This window comes from Musca vetustissima, unplaced genomic scaffold, assembly GCF_032173495.1.
Source record: "Musca vetustissima isolate MV318-11 ecotype Yass unplaced genomic scaffold, APGP_CSIRO_Mvet_v1 utg4377, whole genome shotgun sequence".
NCBI lineage: Eukaryota > Metazoa > Arthropoda > Insecta > Diptera > Muscidae > Musca > Musca vetustissima.
Window position 1 is genome coordinate 103,259 of NW_026883600.1, and position 19,756 is coordinate 123,014.

General features: G+C 36.5%; 2 protein-coding genes across 2 annotated transcripts; one reads left to right on the forward strand and one right to left on the reverse strand.

Moving 5' to 3' along the window:
- Positions 1-973: 973 nt before the first annotated feature.
- On the reverse strand, positions 974-18,365 carry LOC133330507 (E3 ubiquitin-protein ligase listerin). The gene is made up of 14 exons (XM_061538944.1): positions 18,318-18,365; positions 17,305-18,089; positions 17,045-17,224; positions 15,069-16,143; positions 11,300-12,918; positions 9,158-9,350; positions 8,911-9,094; positions 8,757-8,848; positions 8,412-8,689; positions 6,798-6,957; positions 6,614-6,725; positions 1,379-1,782; positions 1,135-1,302; positions 974-1,059 (listed from the first exon to the last, which is right to left on the reverse strand). The coding sequence occupies exons 1-14, from the start codon at positions 18,363-18,365 to the stop codon at positions 1,000-1,002; spliced, it is 5,358 nt and encodes a 1,785-aa protein (XP_061394928.1). The 3' UTR covers positions 974-999.
- On the forward strand, positions 3,948-6,526 carry LOC133330501 (uncharacterized). Its single transcript, XM_061538937.1, has 2 exons — positions 3,948-4,719; positions 6,243-6,526. Exons 1-2 carry the CDS (start codon positions 3,948-3,950, stop codon positions 6,524-6,526), a joined length of 1,056 nt encoding a protein of 351 aa, XP_061394921.1.
- Positions 18,366-19,756: the final 1,391 nt, after the last annotated feature.

A 19,756-nucleotide genomic window follows, 5' to 3' on the forward strand; every position in this document is an offset into this window, starting at 1 on the left:
AGGGTTTATTTCCCTAGTTAGCAACTGGGAGGGCTCTCCTTGCTTCGGCTCCATAGAATTTGCTGTATGTGAGGGATTGAGGTCGACCCGACAGGTTTCTCCTTCTTTGAAGGGACTGCCGTGGTGTTCTTAGTACTGGGTCGGGGGATCCTTCCAATCAAGAAGTCCCTCTAAATATCGTTCGGATAGTTCCTGGAGAACTTCCGGATAAATTTGAGGTTCCTCTGGATTAAAAGGAACTCCTTTGCCTCTGAATTAAAAGGAACTCCTTTGCCGTGATGGAGTCGTTGTCCCGTCCGATGGATCTTGGCAGCGATCTCCTTGGCATCGAATTGCCTAGGACTTACTGGTGTCGACGGGGGTCTCATAAGTACCAGTATCCGTTTCGACAGCCAACTGTCTGAGTAATCTTCCGACATCACTACAGGCCGTGAAGATTGAGTGCAGATCTTCAACCTCGCAAGGGTTTACTTCCCTTGTTAGCAACTGGGAGGGCTCTCCTTGCTTTGGCTCCATATAATGTGCTGTATGTGAGGGATTTAGGTCGACCATGGCATAGCCTGTATAGCCATAGACTTGGCAGCTAAGCCTGAAAAAGCTTGTTGCGGCGCCCAGGTATCAACAAGGCTCCGTTCTAATACAGTCGGGACCCTGACTGCAAACTGTAGAACGCTGATGGGAACGAGGTTGCATGACACCCAACGTTAGGGGGATCACTTTAAAAGGTAGTAACCCAGACCTTAAAAAAATTTGTTATGTAGTTTTTCCAAATAAAAATTAAAAAAAAAAATATATATTAAAAAAAAAATAGGTAGGTTATTTTTATTTTTTTCTTTATTTTTCCTTTTTAATAATTTAAGTTATATAATAATTTATAAGCATTATACAATATTATCATATATGTATATATTTGTATTTATATTTTTGTGACCATACGGGGCCCTAGAGCTTTTGATTAAAATATAATTGCTTATATAGATTTCTTTTTTTGCTGAATAATTAGAAGACATTTCTACAGATGGGGCATGTTGATTTGGAACTGGTTGTGAACCATTTATACTGGAAAGAAAAAGAAGAAAAACAACAATAAATTAAAAAATTAATAAAATCCGAATTTCTGCCTGCCCGACTTACCAAACATGGCCCATGGAATTTCTTTTTACATGTTTTACATGTCAATTTCGGCAACTGGCAAGTATCCTGATGTATGACTGTATAACAGACATAGCACTCTTCGACACCCTCTAATTTCTTGTCCAGATTATTTTTCCACAGGGCCAGGCCATCGAAAATTGTGCCGTTCTAGAGATGGAGAAAAAAACAACGAAATTTTCATTTTTATTTCCAAAAATCCCCCCTTCCCCCAAATTCCGCATACCTGATGGGTGAGGAAAATGGTCAATTGCATGGCAACATTACGTGATGAGGCTCGGCCACCAATTTGCTTATTACAATCGACCTTAACGGAACCCAAAGGGTAATTTGATGCCAAGGTTATGACCAATTCCATTCGTGCCTCATCAATGGCATAGACAGCCAAAACTTCTCGTGTCGATATGTGTACGGTAACCTGCATATTTTCATGTTTATCCTTCTTCCCAGCAATGGCCATTAGTTCTTCTTGACAAATGATAGGTGATACGAAATTCGTTGTAAGGGTATCGACAAAGGTCTTTTGTCGTGATGGACTGGTATTCCACCATTTACGTACGACAGCGGGTAATTTACTAAGGACATCGGTGTAAAGGTGGCAGGTGTATTTCTCCAATGATAAGTTGGGATCTAAAAGGGAAGACAGGAAGAGAGAAGACAAATTTTGAGGTTAGGTACAATTTGGCAAATGAAATTTAATATATTTGAGCACGCTTTTTTCAACTGAATTCGTTGTAATTTGGTATTTTGGGTTTTCATTGCGTGGCAAATCTTCATACCAAAAATTATCCATATCGTTCCACTTTTAGATATAACCCCTATATATATAAGATCCTTCCCTTTTCGGTATTTTGCGGATTCTGGACACAAATTGCATTCGAATTGGCTGTAATTTGACATTTTGGATTCTCATTGGGTGGCAAATCTTCCTAACAAAAATGATCAGTCTCGGACGATGTTTTGGTATAGCCTCTCTATAACGGAACCTCTAATTATTGGTATTTTTGGGCATGTTTTTCCACCGAATTGGCTGTAATATGATATATTGCGTTCTCATTTCGTGGCAATTCTTCCCACCAAAAATTATAAATATCGGTCCACTTTTAGGTATAGCCCCCATATAACGGTACTCCCAATATTCGGCATTTTCACCACAATTTTCAACCGAATTGACTGTAATTTTATATTTTGAGTTCTCTATGGGTGAAAAATCTTCCTACCAAAAATTATCAATATCGGTCCACGTTTTTCTATAGTCCCCATATAAAGGCACCTCCAAAATTTCAAAATTTGGATGACTTTTTGCAACCGAATTGGCTGTAATTTAATATTTTGGGTTCTCATATGTCGGCAAATCTCCCTACCAAAAATTATCAATATCGGTCCATGTTTTGATATAGCCCCCATATAACGGAACTCTCCATTTTCAGGATTTTGAGAATTTTGGATACGTTTTCCAACCGAATTGGCAGTAGTTTGATAAATTGGGTTTCTTTTTGGGCAGCAAATCTTCCTACAAAAATTATCGATATCGGTCCACCTTTAGGTATAGCCCCCATATAGCGGTACCACCAATTTTCGGTATTTTGGGTATGTTTTTTAATCGAATTGGCTGTAATTTGGTATTTTGGGTTCGCATTGGCTGGCAAATCTTCCTACCAAAAATTATGAATATCGGTCCACTTTTAGGTATAGGCCCCATATACGGGTACTTTTAATATCTGGTATATTGGGTTCGTTTTTTATCCGAATTGGCTGTAATTTGATATTTTGGATTCTCATTGGGTGGCAAAATCTTCCTACCAAAAATTATCAGCATCGGACGATGTTTTGGTATGACCCCCCTATTACGGTACCTCTAATTATTGGTACTTTGGGCATGTTTTTTCAATCGAATTGAATGTAATTCTATATTTTGAGTTCTCTTTGGGTATCACACCTTCCTACCAAAAATGATAAATATCGGTCCATATTTAGGTATACCTCCCATATTGCGGGATATCCAAATTACAGTATTTAGGGCACATTTTTCAACCGATTTGACTGTAATTTTATATGTTGAGTTCTCTTTGGGTGGAAATCTTCCTACCAAAAATTATCAATATCGGTCCACTTTTTGTTATAGCCCTCATATAACGGAACTCTCGATTTTCGGGATTTTGAGGATTTTAGGCAGGTTCTTTAATCGAATTGACTGTAATTTGATATTTTGGGTTCTCTTTGGATGGCAAATATTCCTTCCAAAAATGATGAATATCGATCCAGGTTTTGGTGTAGGTCCCATATATCGGTACCTCTAATTTTTCGTATTTTCAACCCGTTATTCCTCTGAATTTACTGTAATTTTATATTTTGAGTTCTCTTTTGGTGGAAAATCTTCCTACCAAAAATTATCTATATCGGTCCAGGTTTTGGTATAGGCCCCACATAACGGTATCTCAAAATTTCAGTATATTGAGGATCTTGACCACGTTTTCCACTCGAATTGGTTTTAATGTAATATTTTTGGTTCTCATTAGGTAGCAAATCTTCCTACCAAAAATTGTCAATAGCGGACCAGGTTTCCGAATTTTGGTATTCCGAGGATCTTGAACATATTTTCCAGCCGAATTGGTTCTAATGTGATATTTTAGAGACCTTGTGATTATTCGGGGCCTTGAAAATATTTTTTTTTAAATCCACCCTCGAAAAAACATTTTTTTAAGAAAAAATAGTAGACCCTGCTCGAAAACTCAAAAATATATATTTTTTTAATTTTGCAAAGAATCAGAAAAGAATCGAAATTTTCTCCAAATATGGCCATCAATTTCGAAGAAATTCCCCATGAAATTAGCGTGGCACCAAAGCCGGCGACGCGAACAAAACGCACCGTCCTCGAAGAAATCAATGCTCGGCAACATCTGTTGCAGGAGCGTTCGATAAAATGCAAAAATATTCCAACCTTCTATGAAAAGCCGAAGAAAAAACCCCATCGCTATACCTTCAAATATTTTTGTGTTTGTCCGCGCTATAATCCTCACTACCGGTGCCAGCATCGTGGCGAGAATGTCATCATTGATCGTGATGTTCTAACGGCCCATGAACATATCGTCCATTTGGCAACACCACGAGAAAATCAAGCAGCACCACGTCTGCCGCCACGATTCTATCAAAAGAAATTTATTTTGCCAAATTGTACGGCCCGAATTCACAAATTGGCGATGCCGGATAGTAAGCATGTCATGCATACGTTAGCGAATTTTAAACATATTCTCCCGAAGCGACATCGTTCGGCGTTGAAGGGACGTCTCGAGGAGAAGAAACCTAAAATTGAATATACAAATATTGCAACGGCCCTGGAATGGATGGCCGAGGAGAGGAGGTTGAAGAAAGTCGCAAAGCGAATGGAACGTTTACGTTGCCGCAAAATTCAAAGGCAAATTGTTCAAAAGCAGCGTACCCAAATTAAGAAAATTATTTGTGTTCTCTTCGAAGAGATGCGGGAGTTTCTTTTGAATGATCAATTCATAATCGATGATGCATCGCCGTTGGTCGGGGTGATTATGGAAACATTGAGGGAATTTACAAGTAAGGAGGGAAGACAAAAACAATGGACTGACAAACGTCCCCAAAATCCTCGAAATACTGAAATTTGGGGGTACCGATACACGGGAGCTACACCTAAAGGTGGATCGATATTGATAATTTTTGGTAACAAGATTTTTTGCCTAATGAGAACTCGAAATACCCAACTAGCAGCCCAATCTGTTGGAAAAAGTATCTAAAATCCTCAAAATTTTGAAATTTGAGAGGTACCGCTATATGGGAACTATACCTAAAGATGGTCCGATATTGATACATTTTGGTGACAGCATGTAACACCTAATCAGAAACCAAAATACAAAATTATAGGCATTTCGGTTGGAAGACAGTCTGAAATCCTCAAATATCGAAAATCAGAGGCTACCTTCATATGTGGGCTATACCTAAAGGTGGGCCGATATTGAAAATTTTTGGTAGAAAGGTTTGTTACCCAATGCGAACCAAAAATACCAAATTACAGCCAATTCGGTTAAAAAACAATACCCAAATTACCGAATATAGGGGGTACCGCTACATGGGGGCTATACCTAAAAGGGGACCGATATTCATAATTTTTGGTAGGAAGATTTGCCAGCCAATGGGAACCCAAAATATGAAATTAGAGCCAATTCGCTTTACAAACGAACCCAATATACCAAATATTGAAAGTACCCTTATATGAGGTCTATACCTAAAAGTGGACTGATAATGATAATTTTTGGCATGAAAGTTTGTCATCCAATGAGAACCCAAAATAACAAATTACACCCAATTCGGTTGTTAAAAAGTATCCAAAATCCTCAAAATCCCGAAAAAGGAGGGTTCCGTTATATGGGGTGCTATAACAAAAAGTGGACCGATACTCATAATTTTTGGTAGGAAGATTTGCCATCCAAAGGGAACCCGAAATACCAAATTACAGCCAATTCGGTTGGAAAAAGTATCGAAAAATCCTCAAAATACCGAAAATCGAGAGTTCCGTTATATGGGGTCTATAACAAAAAGTGGAACGATACTCATAATTTTTGGTAGAAAGATTTGCCAGCCAATGAGAACCCAAAATACTAAATTACAGTCAATTCACATTAAAAACGAACGCAATATATCAAATAATGAAAGTACCCTTATATGGGGCCTATACATAAAATTGGACCGATATTGATAATTTTTGGTAGAAAGGTTTAACATCCAATGAGAACCCAAAATATCAAATTACAGCCAATTCGGTTGGAAAACGTAGCCAAAATTCTCAAAATACCGAAAATGGAGAGTTCCGTTATATGGGGGCTATAACAAAAAGTGGACCGATATTCATAATTTTTTGGTAGGAAGGTTTGCCATCCAAAGAGAACCCAAAATACCAAATTGTAGGCCATTCAGTTGAAGTACGTGTTCAAAATTCCGAAAATAAGATGTTCCGTTATATGGAACCCACACCAAAAAGTGACCCAATATTGATAATTATTGAAAATTTTTTCTTAAAAAAATTAAATGGACCTGATTCCAGTTTTTGTTTCTCCCTCTTCCAGATAAAGATTTCTATGTAACCAATAATCTGAAGGAGTATCAAAAGATTTTATCCTTGAATTTGGCCGTCTGGATAAATAAATTCATATCGAATTTAAATATTCACATTGCGCAGACACCGGAACAATATGAACAAGAACAACAACAACGCCAGCAACCACAACAAATGGCAGGACAACAACCTGAAATGCCAGTAACATTTCTACCCCTTGCCGATTATATCTCCTATACCACAAGTAGTTCAGAACATTTGGCACCATGTTCAAAAACAAGAGTTGAAAAATAATCGAGCTATTGAAACTCGAAGAGGCATGGGAGGAGAAAATTTATCGAGTCTTGATTCGAATTATATTTTTGTTGTTGTTGAACTTACCCTTTATTTGTGACCATGTTAGACCCTTGAAGATGTCATTATTCAGCTGTTTGGTACTGTGATTCTTTAAAATTTCCACTGGCATACAACGGAACAGGAAGTGCAGTAAATTCTGGAAGAGGAAATACGAAAATAAATATTCAATAAAAAACATTTTCAAAATCTTCAAATATTAACCACCTACCTCCTCGTATTTATTTTCATGTAAAAATGTGGTATAAACCGAACGCAAAGCCACCGGTGACTTGGCACAGGCATAAATGATACAATCCCAAAGCATTAGATATGAAAAGGCTTCATGGCGATCGACCGGTTGCAGTTCAGAGATTTCAGTCAATTTGAAACTAGAAGACAGAGAGAAGAAAATTAAAAATCGAGAAAAAAGTCGACCCGTACTTTTCAAAATACAAAGATCGGCCGATACTAATACCCAATAATCGACTGATATTAATAATTTTTGGTAGTAAGATTTACTATCCGAAGAGAACCCAAATACCTAATCGGTGTAGGAACGTGCCGTAAATTCCTTAAAATATCGAAAATTCGGGGTTCCGTTATATGGGGACTATACCTAAAAGTGGGCCAATATTGATAATTTTTGATAGGGAGGTTTGCCACCCAAAGGGAACCCGAAATATCAAATTACAGTCAAATCGGTTGAGAAACGTGTAGGCAATTCTCAAAATACCGAAAATTAAGGGTAAAGTTATATGGGGACTATACCGAAAGGTGGACCGATATTGATAATTTTTGGTAGGGAGGTTTACTACCCAAGGAGAACTCGAAATATCAAATTACAGCCAATTCAGTTAGAACAAATTTCCAAAATCTTGAAAATTCGGAAAATTTGGGGTTATCTTTATACGGTGGCTAACCTAAAAAGTGGACTAATATTTATAAATTTTCGTGGGGAGGTTTGCAAAATATCAAATTACAGTCAAATGGGTTAAGAAATGTGCCGAATATCCTCAAAATATCGAAATTTGGAAGTTTCTTTATATGGGGGCTATACCGAACGGTGGACCGATATTGATAATTTTTGGTAGGGAGGTTTTCTACCCAAAGAGAATAAAAATACAAAATTACGGACAATTTGCTTGAAAACCTTGTTCAAAATCCTCAAAATTCCGAAAATTTTGGGTTAACTTTATATGGGGGCTACACCTAGAAGTGGACCAGTATTTATAAATTTTGATGGTGAGGTTTGCCACCCAAGGAGAACCCAAAATATCAAATTACATGCAATTCGGTTACAAAAACATGTCTGAAATATTTAAAAATCCAAAATTAGGATGCAACGTTATATGGGAGCTATAACGAAATGTGGACCAATATTGATCAATTTGGGTAGGGAGGTTAACTACACAATGATAACCCAAAATATTAAATTTCAGCCAATTCGGTTGTAAAAATGTACCCAAAATACCGACAATTGGATGTACCGCTATATGGGGTCTATACCTAAAAGTGGACCGATATTTATAATTTTTGATAGGAAGGTTTGCTACCCAAGGAGAATCCAAAATACCAAGTTACAGCCAATTCGGTTGAAAAACTTGACTAAAATACGGAAATTTGGGGATACTAAAAGTGGACCAACATTGGTATGATTTTTGGTACGGAGATTTTCCACCCAATGAGAACACAAAATATCAAATTACAGCCAATTCGGTTAAAAAAACGTGTATGAAAAGTCGAAAATTGGAGATTCGGTTAAAAGGAGTCTTTTCCTAAGTGTGGGCCGAAGACTCCATTTTATGAATTAATTAGTATTTATATTGAATTAATTAATATTTACCTAAACTCTTGTAAATATTTCCTTATGGGCATATCATAACGTCCCAGATAATCTTCAAAACGATTTAAGAAATGCCATTTTATCGTCTTGTGTTCATCCTTGTCGATTTGTTCCGATTTTATGTCATACATTTCAATATCATCGGCCACAAAATAGGGTGTTAAATTACGCATCATATACATGCTAAGGGTGCGCAGCGAATGTACCGGACTGGAGAGATTTTTCAACAAGAAATTGCAGATATGATCCAGGGTTAGTTGGGTGGATGATTTGCAGAACTGTAGGGGAAAAAATAAAATTTTAGATAAAAAATATATTAAAGAAAAAAATCGAATAGTAAAATACCGCGTAAATAATTCCATAATCCAAATACTCCATGGTCGTGGTTAATTCGTTGAGGAAGACTTCCCAGCAATCCTTGAAATCGTCCTTAATATCTACAAAAACCGAGAAAATAAAAATTGAAATTTTAATTAAAAGTATTCCGAATTTTACTCACCCTGATATTGACATATCTTATAGAACGTTTTGAATATTGTCAAGTAGACATCGCGCGAAAACACATTCAACCATTCATCGTAGACATTTTTCAAAAGTTCGGTAGAACTTTTTTGTTTTTCCTCGTGGAAAAATTTCGTCAGCGCGGCAAATAATTTAAAAACATGCAGGGTGAAATATAAACTCTGAAAAGAATATATTTTTCATAAATATAGGGGGTGTTACAAGTTTAATTTGAACAAACGTACCTTCTGGTCGGCATTTTCCAAGGCATAATCCAACGATTTTGTAACACTCAATATCCAATGACCCAAACCGATGCGAATGACATCCCAATTTTTAATTGTCAACTGATGGGGTATACGCTGCAGGGCACAGGCTAATAATTTTATATATTCGACGGCATTTAAGATGTTGACCAGGTCCTGTTTGGGTATTTCACTGGAAAAGAAAAAAAAGAGAATTAAACAGACGTAGGAGTGGATTTAAAAAAATATATTTTTTGTGTTTTTCAAGTCCCAGCAAGGCGTGGATTTTTTAAAAAAAATATTTTTTTAGTGTCCAGAAATAGGCGTAAATTTTCAAAAAGGTGGATCAATACCGAAAGATGGACCAATATTGATAACTTTTGGTAGGGAGGTTTGCTACCCAAGGATAACCCGAAATACCAAATCACACCCTAATCGGTTGAGAAACGTGTCGGAAATCTTCAAAATATCGAAAATTAAGGGTTCCCTTATATGGGAACTAGACATAAAAATGGACCAATATTGATAATTTTTGGTAGGCAGGTTTGCTACCCAAAGAGAATCCAAAATTACAGTCAAATCAGTTAAGAAACGTGTCGGAAATCCTCAAAAATACCAAAAACTCGGGGTACCGTAATATGGGAGCTATATCTAAAAATGGACCAATATTGATAATTTTTGGTAGGGAGGTTAACTACCTCAGGAGAATCCAAAATACCAAATCACAGCCTAATCGGTTGAGAAACGTGTCGGAAATCCTCAAAATATCGAAAATAAAGGATTCCTTTATATGGGGGCTATACGTAAAAATGGACCAATATTGATCATTTTTGGTAGGGAGGTTTGCTACCCAAGGAGAACAATAAATATCAAATTACAGTCAAATTGGTTAAGAAACGTGTCGGAAATCCTCAAAATATCGAAAATTAAGGGTTCCGTTATATAGGGGACCAATATTGATAATTTTTGGTAGGGAGGTTAACTACCTCAGGAGAATCCAAAATACCAAATCACAGCCTAATCGGTTGAGAAACGTGTCGGAAATCCTCAAAATATCGAAAATTAAGGGTTCCTTTATATGGGGGCTATACGTAAAAATGGACCAATATTGATCATTTTTGGTAGGGAGGTTTGCTACCCAAGGAGAACAATAAATATCAAATTACAGTCAAATTGGTTAAGAAACGTGTCGGAAATCCTCAAAAATACCGAAAATTCGGGGTACCGTAATATGGGAGCTATATCTAAAAGTGGACCAATACTGATAATTTTTGGTAGGGAGGATTGATACCCAAGGAGAATCCAAAATACCAAATCACAGTCAAATCGGTTAAGAAACGTGTCGGAAATCCTCAAAAATACCGAAAATTCGGGGTACCGTAATATGGGAGCTATATCTAAAAGTGGACCAATATTGATAATTTTTGATAGGCAGGTTTGCTACCCAAAGAGAATCCAAAATTCCAAATCACAGCCTAATGGGTTGATTTACTAACCAAAGGGAATCCAAAATACCAAAACAGTCAAATCGGGAAATCCTCAAAATTACCGTGGACCAATATTGAGGGTTTGATAATTTTTGTTATATGGGGGCTTTTTAAGCTCCTAAACAAGGATTGGATTTTTTTTAAACTAATTTTTCAAAATCCTGATTGAGGCTTGAAATTTTTAAAAAATATTTTTCAAGGTCCTGATCGAAACTGGGAATTATTTAAACTTATTTTTCAATACCCTGATCGAGGCTTGACATGATCCGTAGATGATATTTTTAAAATTTGTTTTTCAAGGTCTTGATAGAGTTTTGTAATTTTTTTAAAATTATTTTTTAAGATCACGATCCAGATTTGGAATTTTTTAATTAGTTTTTAAGGTCCTGTTCGATGTCTTGGAATTTTTACACTGTTTTTCTAGATTCCGGTCAGGTTTTAGATTTTTTAAATTATTTTTCATGGTCCTGACCGAGGTTGAGAACATTTTAAATTATTTTTCAAGGTCCTAATCGAGGTTACGAATTTTTAAAATTATTCTTCAAGATCTAAGATCGAGATATAGAATTTTGAAAAGTATTTTCAAGGTCCTAATCGAGGATGTTTGGAATTTGTTAAAATTATTTTTCAAGCCCCCCTTTAATGTGATATTTACCTCTGATACAACAACAAATCCTTTTGCGTATGCAACTTATCCGAATGTTCGGTAATAAATTGCACGGTAATTGAAATAATATTCTCATCGGATTTCTCGTTATATGACAGGGAGAAATTATTCTCGAGAAGAGCATGAAATACACCAGCCTTTATCCAGATCTCAGCGGGTTCACAACGCATTATCGGACATTGTAAATCGATGGTTTTGGCTTCCAATTTTGGTAGAATATATTGTAGGGCTCCCATATAGGCTTTGAAGGTTTTCCTCTGGGCAAAATACTCCTGTAAATCCTCGGCCAATAGCAGTGGACCGCTCTCTTCAAATTGCGCATATTGCGGAATATTCACCAGATATGGTAAGGAACGATAATAGGCCAAGTGTTGCTCCTTGGCCGATTGTTCCATCAGCAGTTCCTTCAGGGTTATACTTAATTCTCCAGCATTGCGCAGCAATGATTGGGCCTTTTCGGAAAGTTCTAAGCAGAGGGTTTGGATGGTGTCTTTTAGCGATTCACAATTTGCGATGAGGGAATCTCCAGCCGCTGCTAGATTAATGTATTTCAGTAGTTCCATTTGTAGATAGTTGGACCACACTTTGAGGAGATTTTCATTTGGATCACAATAATCTTCAGTAATCTCCTCATCATTGCTGGAGGCACCAGCAGCGGAGGCGGCTTCAGTGTTTTTATTTTGCAGGCTGCTCTCAGGTGTCTTGCCACACACCAATTTACTGAGTATGGAGAAATTCAATAGAGATCTTTGCAGGAGGTTGTGTAAGCCATCGATGTTATTCACATTTTTGGTAAAACCCGAACTGGGTGTGGCCAATCCCTTGAGGGATTCGATGAATAGACAAACATTCAGCAGTTCATTTTCTTTTTGGCCATCATTTCGCAGAATGGCCTTGAGAATGTCATCGATTTTTGTGTAACGTTCCTTTTCATCTTCGATGTTCTCCGTGGAACAGGTTACAAATTTGGCTGTTGCCTCCGCTATGGAATCAATATTTGTTGGGATCAACTCTGCCTTGGCTGCCTGTTCATCAATGATTTGCGAACATCTCGCCAATAGCTCATCGTCCAATAGGATATCCTCACTTGATAAAGCATCCTGCCAACATGTTGTTATTTCCCACAGGGTATCCTCGGATATATAATCGTTAACCGATTTCTGTATACTAAATGTGAAGAGCCGAACAAAAATTTCATGTTTCACGGAGAGGGAGGCATTCTCTTTGGAGCAGACCACCGGCATTATTTGGGCTATAAAACTACCGCAAGCATCGACATCGGTTTGCAGGGGTTCATCTTCTTCGTCATTTTCAGCATCTTCTTCTTCTGCCTCTCCATCTTCGGTAAGAGGTTTCGACAAGGTCATTAGTATTATATCGACAGTTTGTGGGGTTATCAATATCTCTCCGGTATCCGTCTCAAAGAAACATTTATGCAAAAGATTGAAAAGATCTTTGGAATTATTTTTCACCACATCGATGGCAACTTGATGAATGATTTTCGTTATTTCCGGCTGGGATAGAATTGTTCGAATTTCCGGTTCAATACACAATGGATGGGAAAGTAGGCGATTTAAAACCAGGGTTTGTGTCAGATGATGGGGAATCTGAAATGAAAAAAAGAAAAAAATGGGTTAAGTTCCGCACTTCATTACAAAAACAAACTCGTGATCTGGACATGGATTTTTTAAACATTTTTTTCGAGGTCCTGATCGAGGTTTCAACACTTTTGAAATTATTTTGAAATTTATTTTCAAGGTTCCTATCGAGGCTTCGAATTTTTATAATTACTTTTCAAAGTTCCGATTGAGGATTGGAATTTTTTTAGATATTGTTTTAAAGTTTCAAAAGTCCTCATCGGAGATAGAATTTGTTTATTAATTATTTTCCAAGTTCCCGATCGATGCCCGATTCCCGATCGATGATTTTGAAAAGTAATTTTTTTAAGGTCCTAACCGAGGCTTGGAATTTTTTAAGGTTCCGATCGAGGTTTGGAATTTTTAAAATAATTTTTAAGGTTTCATGGTTCTAATCAAGGCTTGGAATTTGTTTGATTATTTTTTCAAAGTCCTCAGATCGAGGTTTGGAATTTTAAAACATATTTTTTAAGGTCCTCATCGAAGCTTGAAATTTTTTTGCATTATTTTTCAAGGTCCTAACCACGGTTGCGATCGAGTCATGGAATTTTTAAAATTATTTTTCAAGATCCTGATCGAGGCCTGGATTTTTTTACATCATTTTTCAAGGTCTTTTTATTTTTTTTTTTTTCAAGGTCTTATAGTGTTGATTTTTTATATTTTGGGTTCTCATTGGGTGACAAAACTTCCTATCAAAAATCATCGACATCGATCCACTTTGTATGTTAGCCTCCATATAACCGTACCTCCAAAATTTTTTATGTAATTTGGTATTTTGGGTTATCATTGGGTAGCAAATCTCCCTACCAAAAATATTTAACATCGGTCCACTTTTTGGTATTGCGACCATATAACTGCATTTCCGATCCACTTTGTATGTTAGCCTCCATATAACCGTACCTCCAAAATTTCGGTATTTTGGTCATGTTCTTCGATCGAATTGAATGTAATTTGGTATTTTGGGTTATCATTGGGTAGCAAATCTCCCTACCAAAAATATTTAACATCGGTCCACTTTTTGGTATTGCGACCATATAACTGCATTTCCGATTTTCGATATTGTAAGGATTTTGGACACTTTCCTCAACCGTATTGGCTATAATTTGATATTTTTATTTCTCATGGTGTAGCAAATCTCTCTACCAAAAATTATCAACATCGGCCCCATATAATGGTACTTTCCGATTTTCGATATAATGAGAATTTTGGACACTCGTTCAACCGAATTGACTGTAATTTGGTATTTTGGGTTCTCAGTGGTTGTTAAATCTCCCTAACAAAATCCATCAATATCGGTCCACTTTTAGGTATAGCCCCATATAATTATACCTCCCAAATTTTCGTATTTTGGACACTCGTTCAACCGAATTGACTGTAATTTGGTATTTTGGGTTCTCAGTGGTTGTTAAATCTTCCTACCAAAAATTATCGACATCGATCCACTTTTTAAGGTAGCCTCCATATAACGGTACCCCCAAAATGTTGGTATTTTGTAATGTTCTTCGATCGAATTGGCTATAATTTGATATTTTGGATTCTCATGGTGTAGCAAACCTCGCTACCAAAAATTATCAATATTGGTCCACTTTTAGGTATAGCCCCCATATAAAGGAACCCCCAATTTTTGGTATTTTTGAAGATTTCCGACACGTTTCTTCACCGATTTGACTGTAATTTGATATTTCTTGTTCTCTTCGTGCAGCAAATCTTCGTAGCAAAATTTTTAATATCGGTCCACTTTTTAGGTTAGCCACCATATAAAGGTACTCCCGGATTTTCGGAATTTTAAGGATTTTGGATATGTTTTTCAACCAAATTGGATATAATTTGGTATTTTGGATTCTCTTTGGATAGCAAATCTCCCTATCAAAAATTATCAACATCGGTCCACTTTTTGGTATAGCAGATTTTCAATATTTTTAGGTTTTTCGACGCGTTTTTTTAAACCAAGTAGCTATAATTCAATTTTTAGTTTCTACGGGGAAAAATCTCTATTCCAAAAATTAAAAAAAAAAATCAGTCGATGTTTGGGTATAGACCCTATTCGAATTTTCCAACCTTTTTTACTTATTAAAAATATTTCTTAGTGACAAGAAAAATTTATATAATTTCCAACTCACCTTTATCAATTCCTTATCGATATATTCAAAACGTTTGGACTTCTCAAAATGTGCGAGTATTTCAAAAATAACATCGACGACAATTTCACAGGCCTCGTTGTCGTTCATAAAGGATGCACCACTTAGCAGCTGGACAAATGTCATTAGAGCTGCATCGAGGCTCTCCTTTTCACTTAGCTTCGTATAGAAATCACAATCATTGAACATATTACATAACAGTCGGACATTTTTAATGTATTTCGATGTTTTGAGGGTTTGAGTTTTTTGAATGCAGATCCTTAACAATTGTAAAACCAATTGTTTTAATTCTTTCTGGCGGAAATCAGCAGCCGCTGCGTGGTTAGGGGATTTTGGTGTACGTGGACGTTCCTGGGTGGTGGAATTTTCTTCTGCGTTCTCCTCTGTCACCACTTCGGGTTCAATAAATTTCACCTTGTGCTCTTCCAAACTTGGATTGGCCACGTAGAGGTCATTGATTAGCTCAATGACCCGTTCCAAATATAATTCACTGACATCATCCGATTGATTTAGACCCCCGGTGGTCACTTTGAATAGGGCCGACCAAAATTTATCTAACAGCAGTTGATAGATTTTTGAAGTGCCATGTTGCCGATCGAAAAATGCCACCAGAGTACAGGCATTTTGAAAAATGTAACGTGTTGCCACAGCATTTGTGCTGTCCAAGCATTTTTCCAGCGGTTCCATTACATTCTCCTCGAGCAGGCGTTCCAATAGTTCTTGATTTTCTTTTGAAATTCCAGTTTCCTCCTTGGAAGTTACATTGATTTTTTGACTTAGATATCGCAGACATTCGAAGTAGGTTTTAATTATTATAATTGTATCCTGTTTGGAAATTGCTGGTGCGGCATCGCTGGGTAGTAGAACTTCTTTGAGATGATCAAAGAATTGTTTAATAAAATTATGATATTCCAAAATGTCCGGAGTAACGTGACTGAGCTGGGAAAAGAAGGGTAAAATGTTGGGGCAGATTGCCTGGGCATTACGATTGAAGCCATTTCGTAGTAAATGACTAAATTTCGGCCATACTTTTTCACGGAAATCAATTGTTTGGGACCTGCAAAAAAGAAAAATATAAGAAAAAAATAGAATCGGAAATTAAAAAAAGTAGATTTTAGGGTCCTCCAAAATGGGTAGATTTTGTTAGAAATTATTTTTTGGGTTCTTACGGAGTCGTGGATTTAAAAAAAAAATATTTTTAGGGTCCCTACGGAGGCGTGGATTTAAAAAAAATATTTTTAGGGTCCTGGATTTTTTAAAAAATGTTTTTAGGGTCCTAGATTTAAAAAAAAATATGTTTAGGGTCCTGGATTTAAAAAAAAAATATTTTTAGTGTCCTGGATTTTTTTACAAAATATTTTTAGGGTCCTGGATTTAAAAAAAAAATATATATATTCTTAGGGCCCTGGATTTTTTGTTTAATATTTTTAGGGTCTTGGATTTAAAAAAATATATTTTCAGGGTTCTGGATTTTTTAAAAAAAATATTTTTAGGGTCCTGGATTTAAAAAAAAAATTAGGGTTCTGAATTTAAAAAATATATATATATATATTTTTAGGGTCCTGGATTTTTTTAAAAAAATATTTTTAGGGTCCTGAATTTTTAAAAAAAAAAAAATTTAGGTCCTGGATTAAAAACAAAATATTTTTAGGGTCCTGGATTTAAAAAAAAAAAATATTTTTATGGTCCTGAATTTAAAAAAAAAATTAAGGGCCCTGGATTTTTTAAATAAATATTTTTATTTATTTATTTTTTTTTTTTACAAAAAATATTTTTATGGTCCTGGATTTTTTAAAAAAATATTTTTTTCAAGAATCAGACAAGGCGTGGATTTTTTATCTTAAATGATCGGATTTTCAAGGATCGGTTTTAGAAGCGGATTTAAAAAATATTTTTAAGGACCAGGTATAGGAGGAAATGGCGCATTTCAAATTTCTTTATCAAACATGCCTACATACCAATCTTTAAAATTAGCCTGTATCAGCAATATACAACCCCAGACGTGGGGTGCCACCAAGGGATCCGATTCATCAATATTTTGAAATGACACTGTGGTCACTTGGGTTTTATGTTCCGACACAATTTCCAATAGCTCCGGGCTTTGTAGTAGATGATAGAAGAATTCGAACCATGCTGCCCTGCAATGAAGAAAAACAATAACAAAAGGTCATTAAAATAGAAAAAAATAAACCCCCCGGAATTCTCCCCCCGAACTTACTTTATGGCATTCAATTTATTTTTGGCAAAACTAAAGAATTTCTGATGTTCCAATAGTTTTGCCAGCAGTTCCTTGATTTTACTTTGATCCTCGGCCTTTTGAGTTTGTTCGACAAAAAACGACAACTCCTTGAGACTGCTGACGACAACACGTTGATATTTTTGTTCTGCCTCCTCGGCAGTTAAACTTTTACCCGTCGATAGGGTAGCGGCTGTGTGAAATGTCAAATTACGACTGGCATATTCTAAAATATCCACCTGACAGTGGACGCAAACATCGGCCAGCTTAGCGCCGAATGTTTCCGTAAAACAGTTGCTAGCTATACTGGCCGCGGGAGCATAATTATCATATTGACTGGCCAGCCAGACCGGGACGAGTTGTTTCAAATAGGGTGCTATGGCTTTTTTACATTTCGTGACGAGTATTTGCAGTACCGTCTGGGTGAGTTCACGTACTGAATGTTCCGGATCGGTGGCCAAATTTTGATAGAATTTCGGCCAGAGGGGTAATATCGTTTTCAATTCATCCATATCCGATTGATTGATGAGGTCGATGAATTCCTGCAGCGCTTTCTTTTTGGTCATGGGATCTTTTTTCGATAGCTTCTTTAGGGTCAATTGATATGGTGTTGAAATGCTGGCATCAAAGGTATCGGGCATTTGTTCAGCGGCTGTTCCAAAACCGGGTACGAATGGTATCAGCCCCAAATCGGAATGGGCTGAAAAGCCCACAAATACCGGTGCTGTGGTACCCAGTAGTTCGGCACTGCGCGCGCTACTGGAGGGCTGTAAAAAAACAACAAAAATAGAATAGATTAAAAAAAGTTCTCATGACTAAATAAATTTCAAGGAAATTCCTTGAATGTGCTTCAGTGCTGGCTGTGGAGTTGGGGGATGAGGGGATGATGTTATTCCGTTTTGGGCGTCTGTCTGGGTCCATGCGATTATGTTGTTGTTATGATTATCATGATTTGGCTTGCTATTTAGTATCAATTTAAAAAACCAGCTGCATACCTTAACATTATTCTTTGTCCTTTGTGCATGCTTAGTTTTGCCACCCATTTTTTATTACTTTTTTTGTATGCGTTTTAATACGACTTAAAAATTAGAAAAGAAATTAAAAATAAATGAAAACACAACAATAGAACGTCAGCTAATACCGTGCTGCTGACAGTTAGGGTAATGTAGATCGATTTTCGTTCAAAGGGATCTAAAGGGGTTAATTCGCAAGCAAACAAAGAACGACATTGTGCAAATTCCAATTAGAACATGACATATGTTGCATGGACAATTAGTGAATGACGTAACGTATTGTAAATAAAATTCATTGGTTGGTGTTTACAGCGGAAAGTGTTAATAAAACGCAAGGGTGTTATAGTACGTTTACATTGTACACGATTTCGTTAACCCAGTAAGTTTAAATTGTCAATTCCAATGAATATATGTCAAATAAATCCTCATGAAGTGATTTTACACGTTAAAAAGAACGTCTGAATTAGGTCCATTCAGGGATAGTTTTGATATATTTACCATAGGTAATCCTTGAGATTCTGTTTTTAACTATATATTGTTACGAATATAACTTTAGATTTAAGTTAATTTAGATGAATTCCGTTAATTTAAGAATTTGAATTGTAACGTAAATTCCTACTACGCAGTTTATTTGAATAACTTCACAACAACAACCACTGTATAGATTTTTCTACATCCTTCCATTTCCTCTTTCATTTTCTATTTTGTTATTGTCGTACAATTCTTGTTAAACGTTATTCCTCTTTCTTTGTTATTCCCTCGCCTGTATATGTGTTGTTGTTATTGTAAGTTTGTTTACTCAAGTTTGTTGTTGTTATTGTTCACTCAGTAAGTTTGTTGTTGTTATTGTTACTCAATGTGTTTGTTGCATTGGTAGATTGTTCGTGATCTAGGTGTTACCAGATCGTCTAGAAACTTCTGTAGCGACAGGCAGGGCTCATATAAATAGAGGGAATGGAAAGGCAGTGAGTCAGTTGTGAATCAGATCGCGAATTGAAACCGTCGTGTAAAGTAAAGTGCAAAGTAAAGTTGTGTGAATAAAGTCATTGTAATAATCGTAATCTGAACGAACCCGCGTTTTATTTGGTACGAACTGTATCGGGAAATAAAACAACGTCTACACGGGAATAAGTGAAGTCCAAGAACGTAACAATTGGTGTCGGAAGTGAGATTACGATAGTACTACGATGAAGTTTAAGGATCTACGAGTGGAAGACTTGAAGAAGGAGCTGAATAAATTGGAATTGTCCTCTACTGGCAACAAGGCTGAACTCCAAAAACGTCTGTTGGATGAGTTCGAGCGCCGTGGTATGAACATCGATACATATGAGTTTGACAGTAAGGATGAAGTGGATTTATCGGAAATGGGCGAATCCAACGGTGGGGAAGTCTCGTCAGTAGCTGCCAGGGGTGACGATTTC

What these genes read in the sequence shown, in the direction of transcription:
- LOC133330507 (XM_061538944.1), bottom strand. Translation starts at nt 18,365, where the DNA reads ATGGGTGGCAAAACTAAGCATGCACAAAGGACAAAGAATAATGTTAAG. An exon ending in AATAAATTGAATGCCATAAA is followed by an intron (nt 17,225 to 17,304) that starts GTAAGTTCGGGG and finishes TCTTCATTGCAG; the next exon opens with GGCAGCATGGTTCGAATTCT. An exon ending in TAAGATATGTCAATATCAGG is followed by an intron (nt 8,849 to 8,910) that starts GTGAGTAAAATT and finishes CGGTTTTTGTAG; the next exon opens with ATATTAAGGACGATTTCAAG.
- LOC133330501 (XM_061538937.1), top strand. Translation starts at nt 3,948, where the DNA reads ATGGCCATCAATTTCGAAGAAATTCCCCATGAAATTAGCGTGGCACCA. An exon ending in AACATTGAGGGAATTTACAA is followed by an intron (nt 4,720 to 6,242) that starts GTAAGGAGGGAA and finishes TCCCTCTTCCAG; the next exon opens with ATAAAGATTTCTATGTAACC.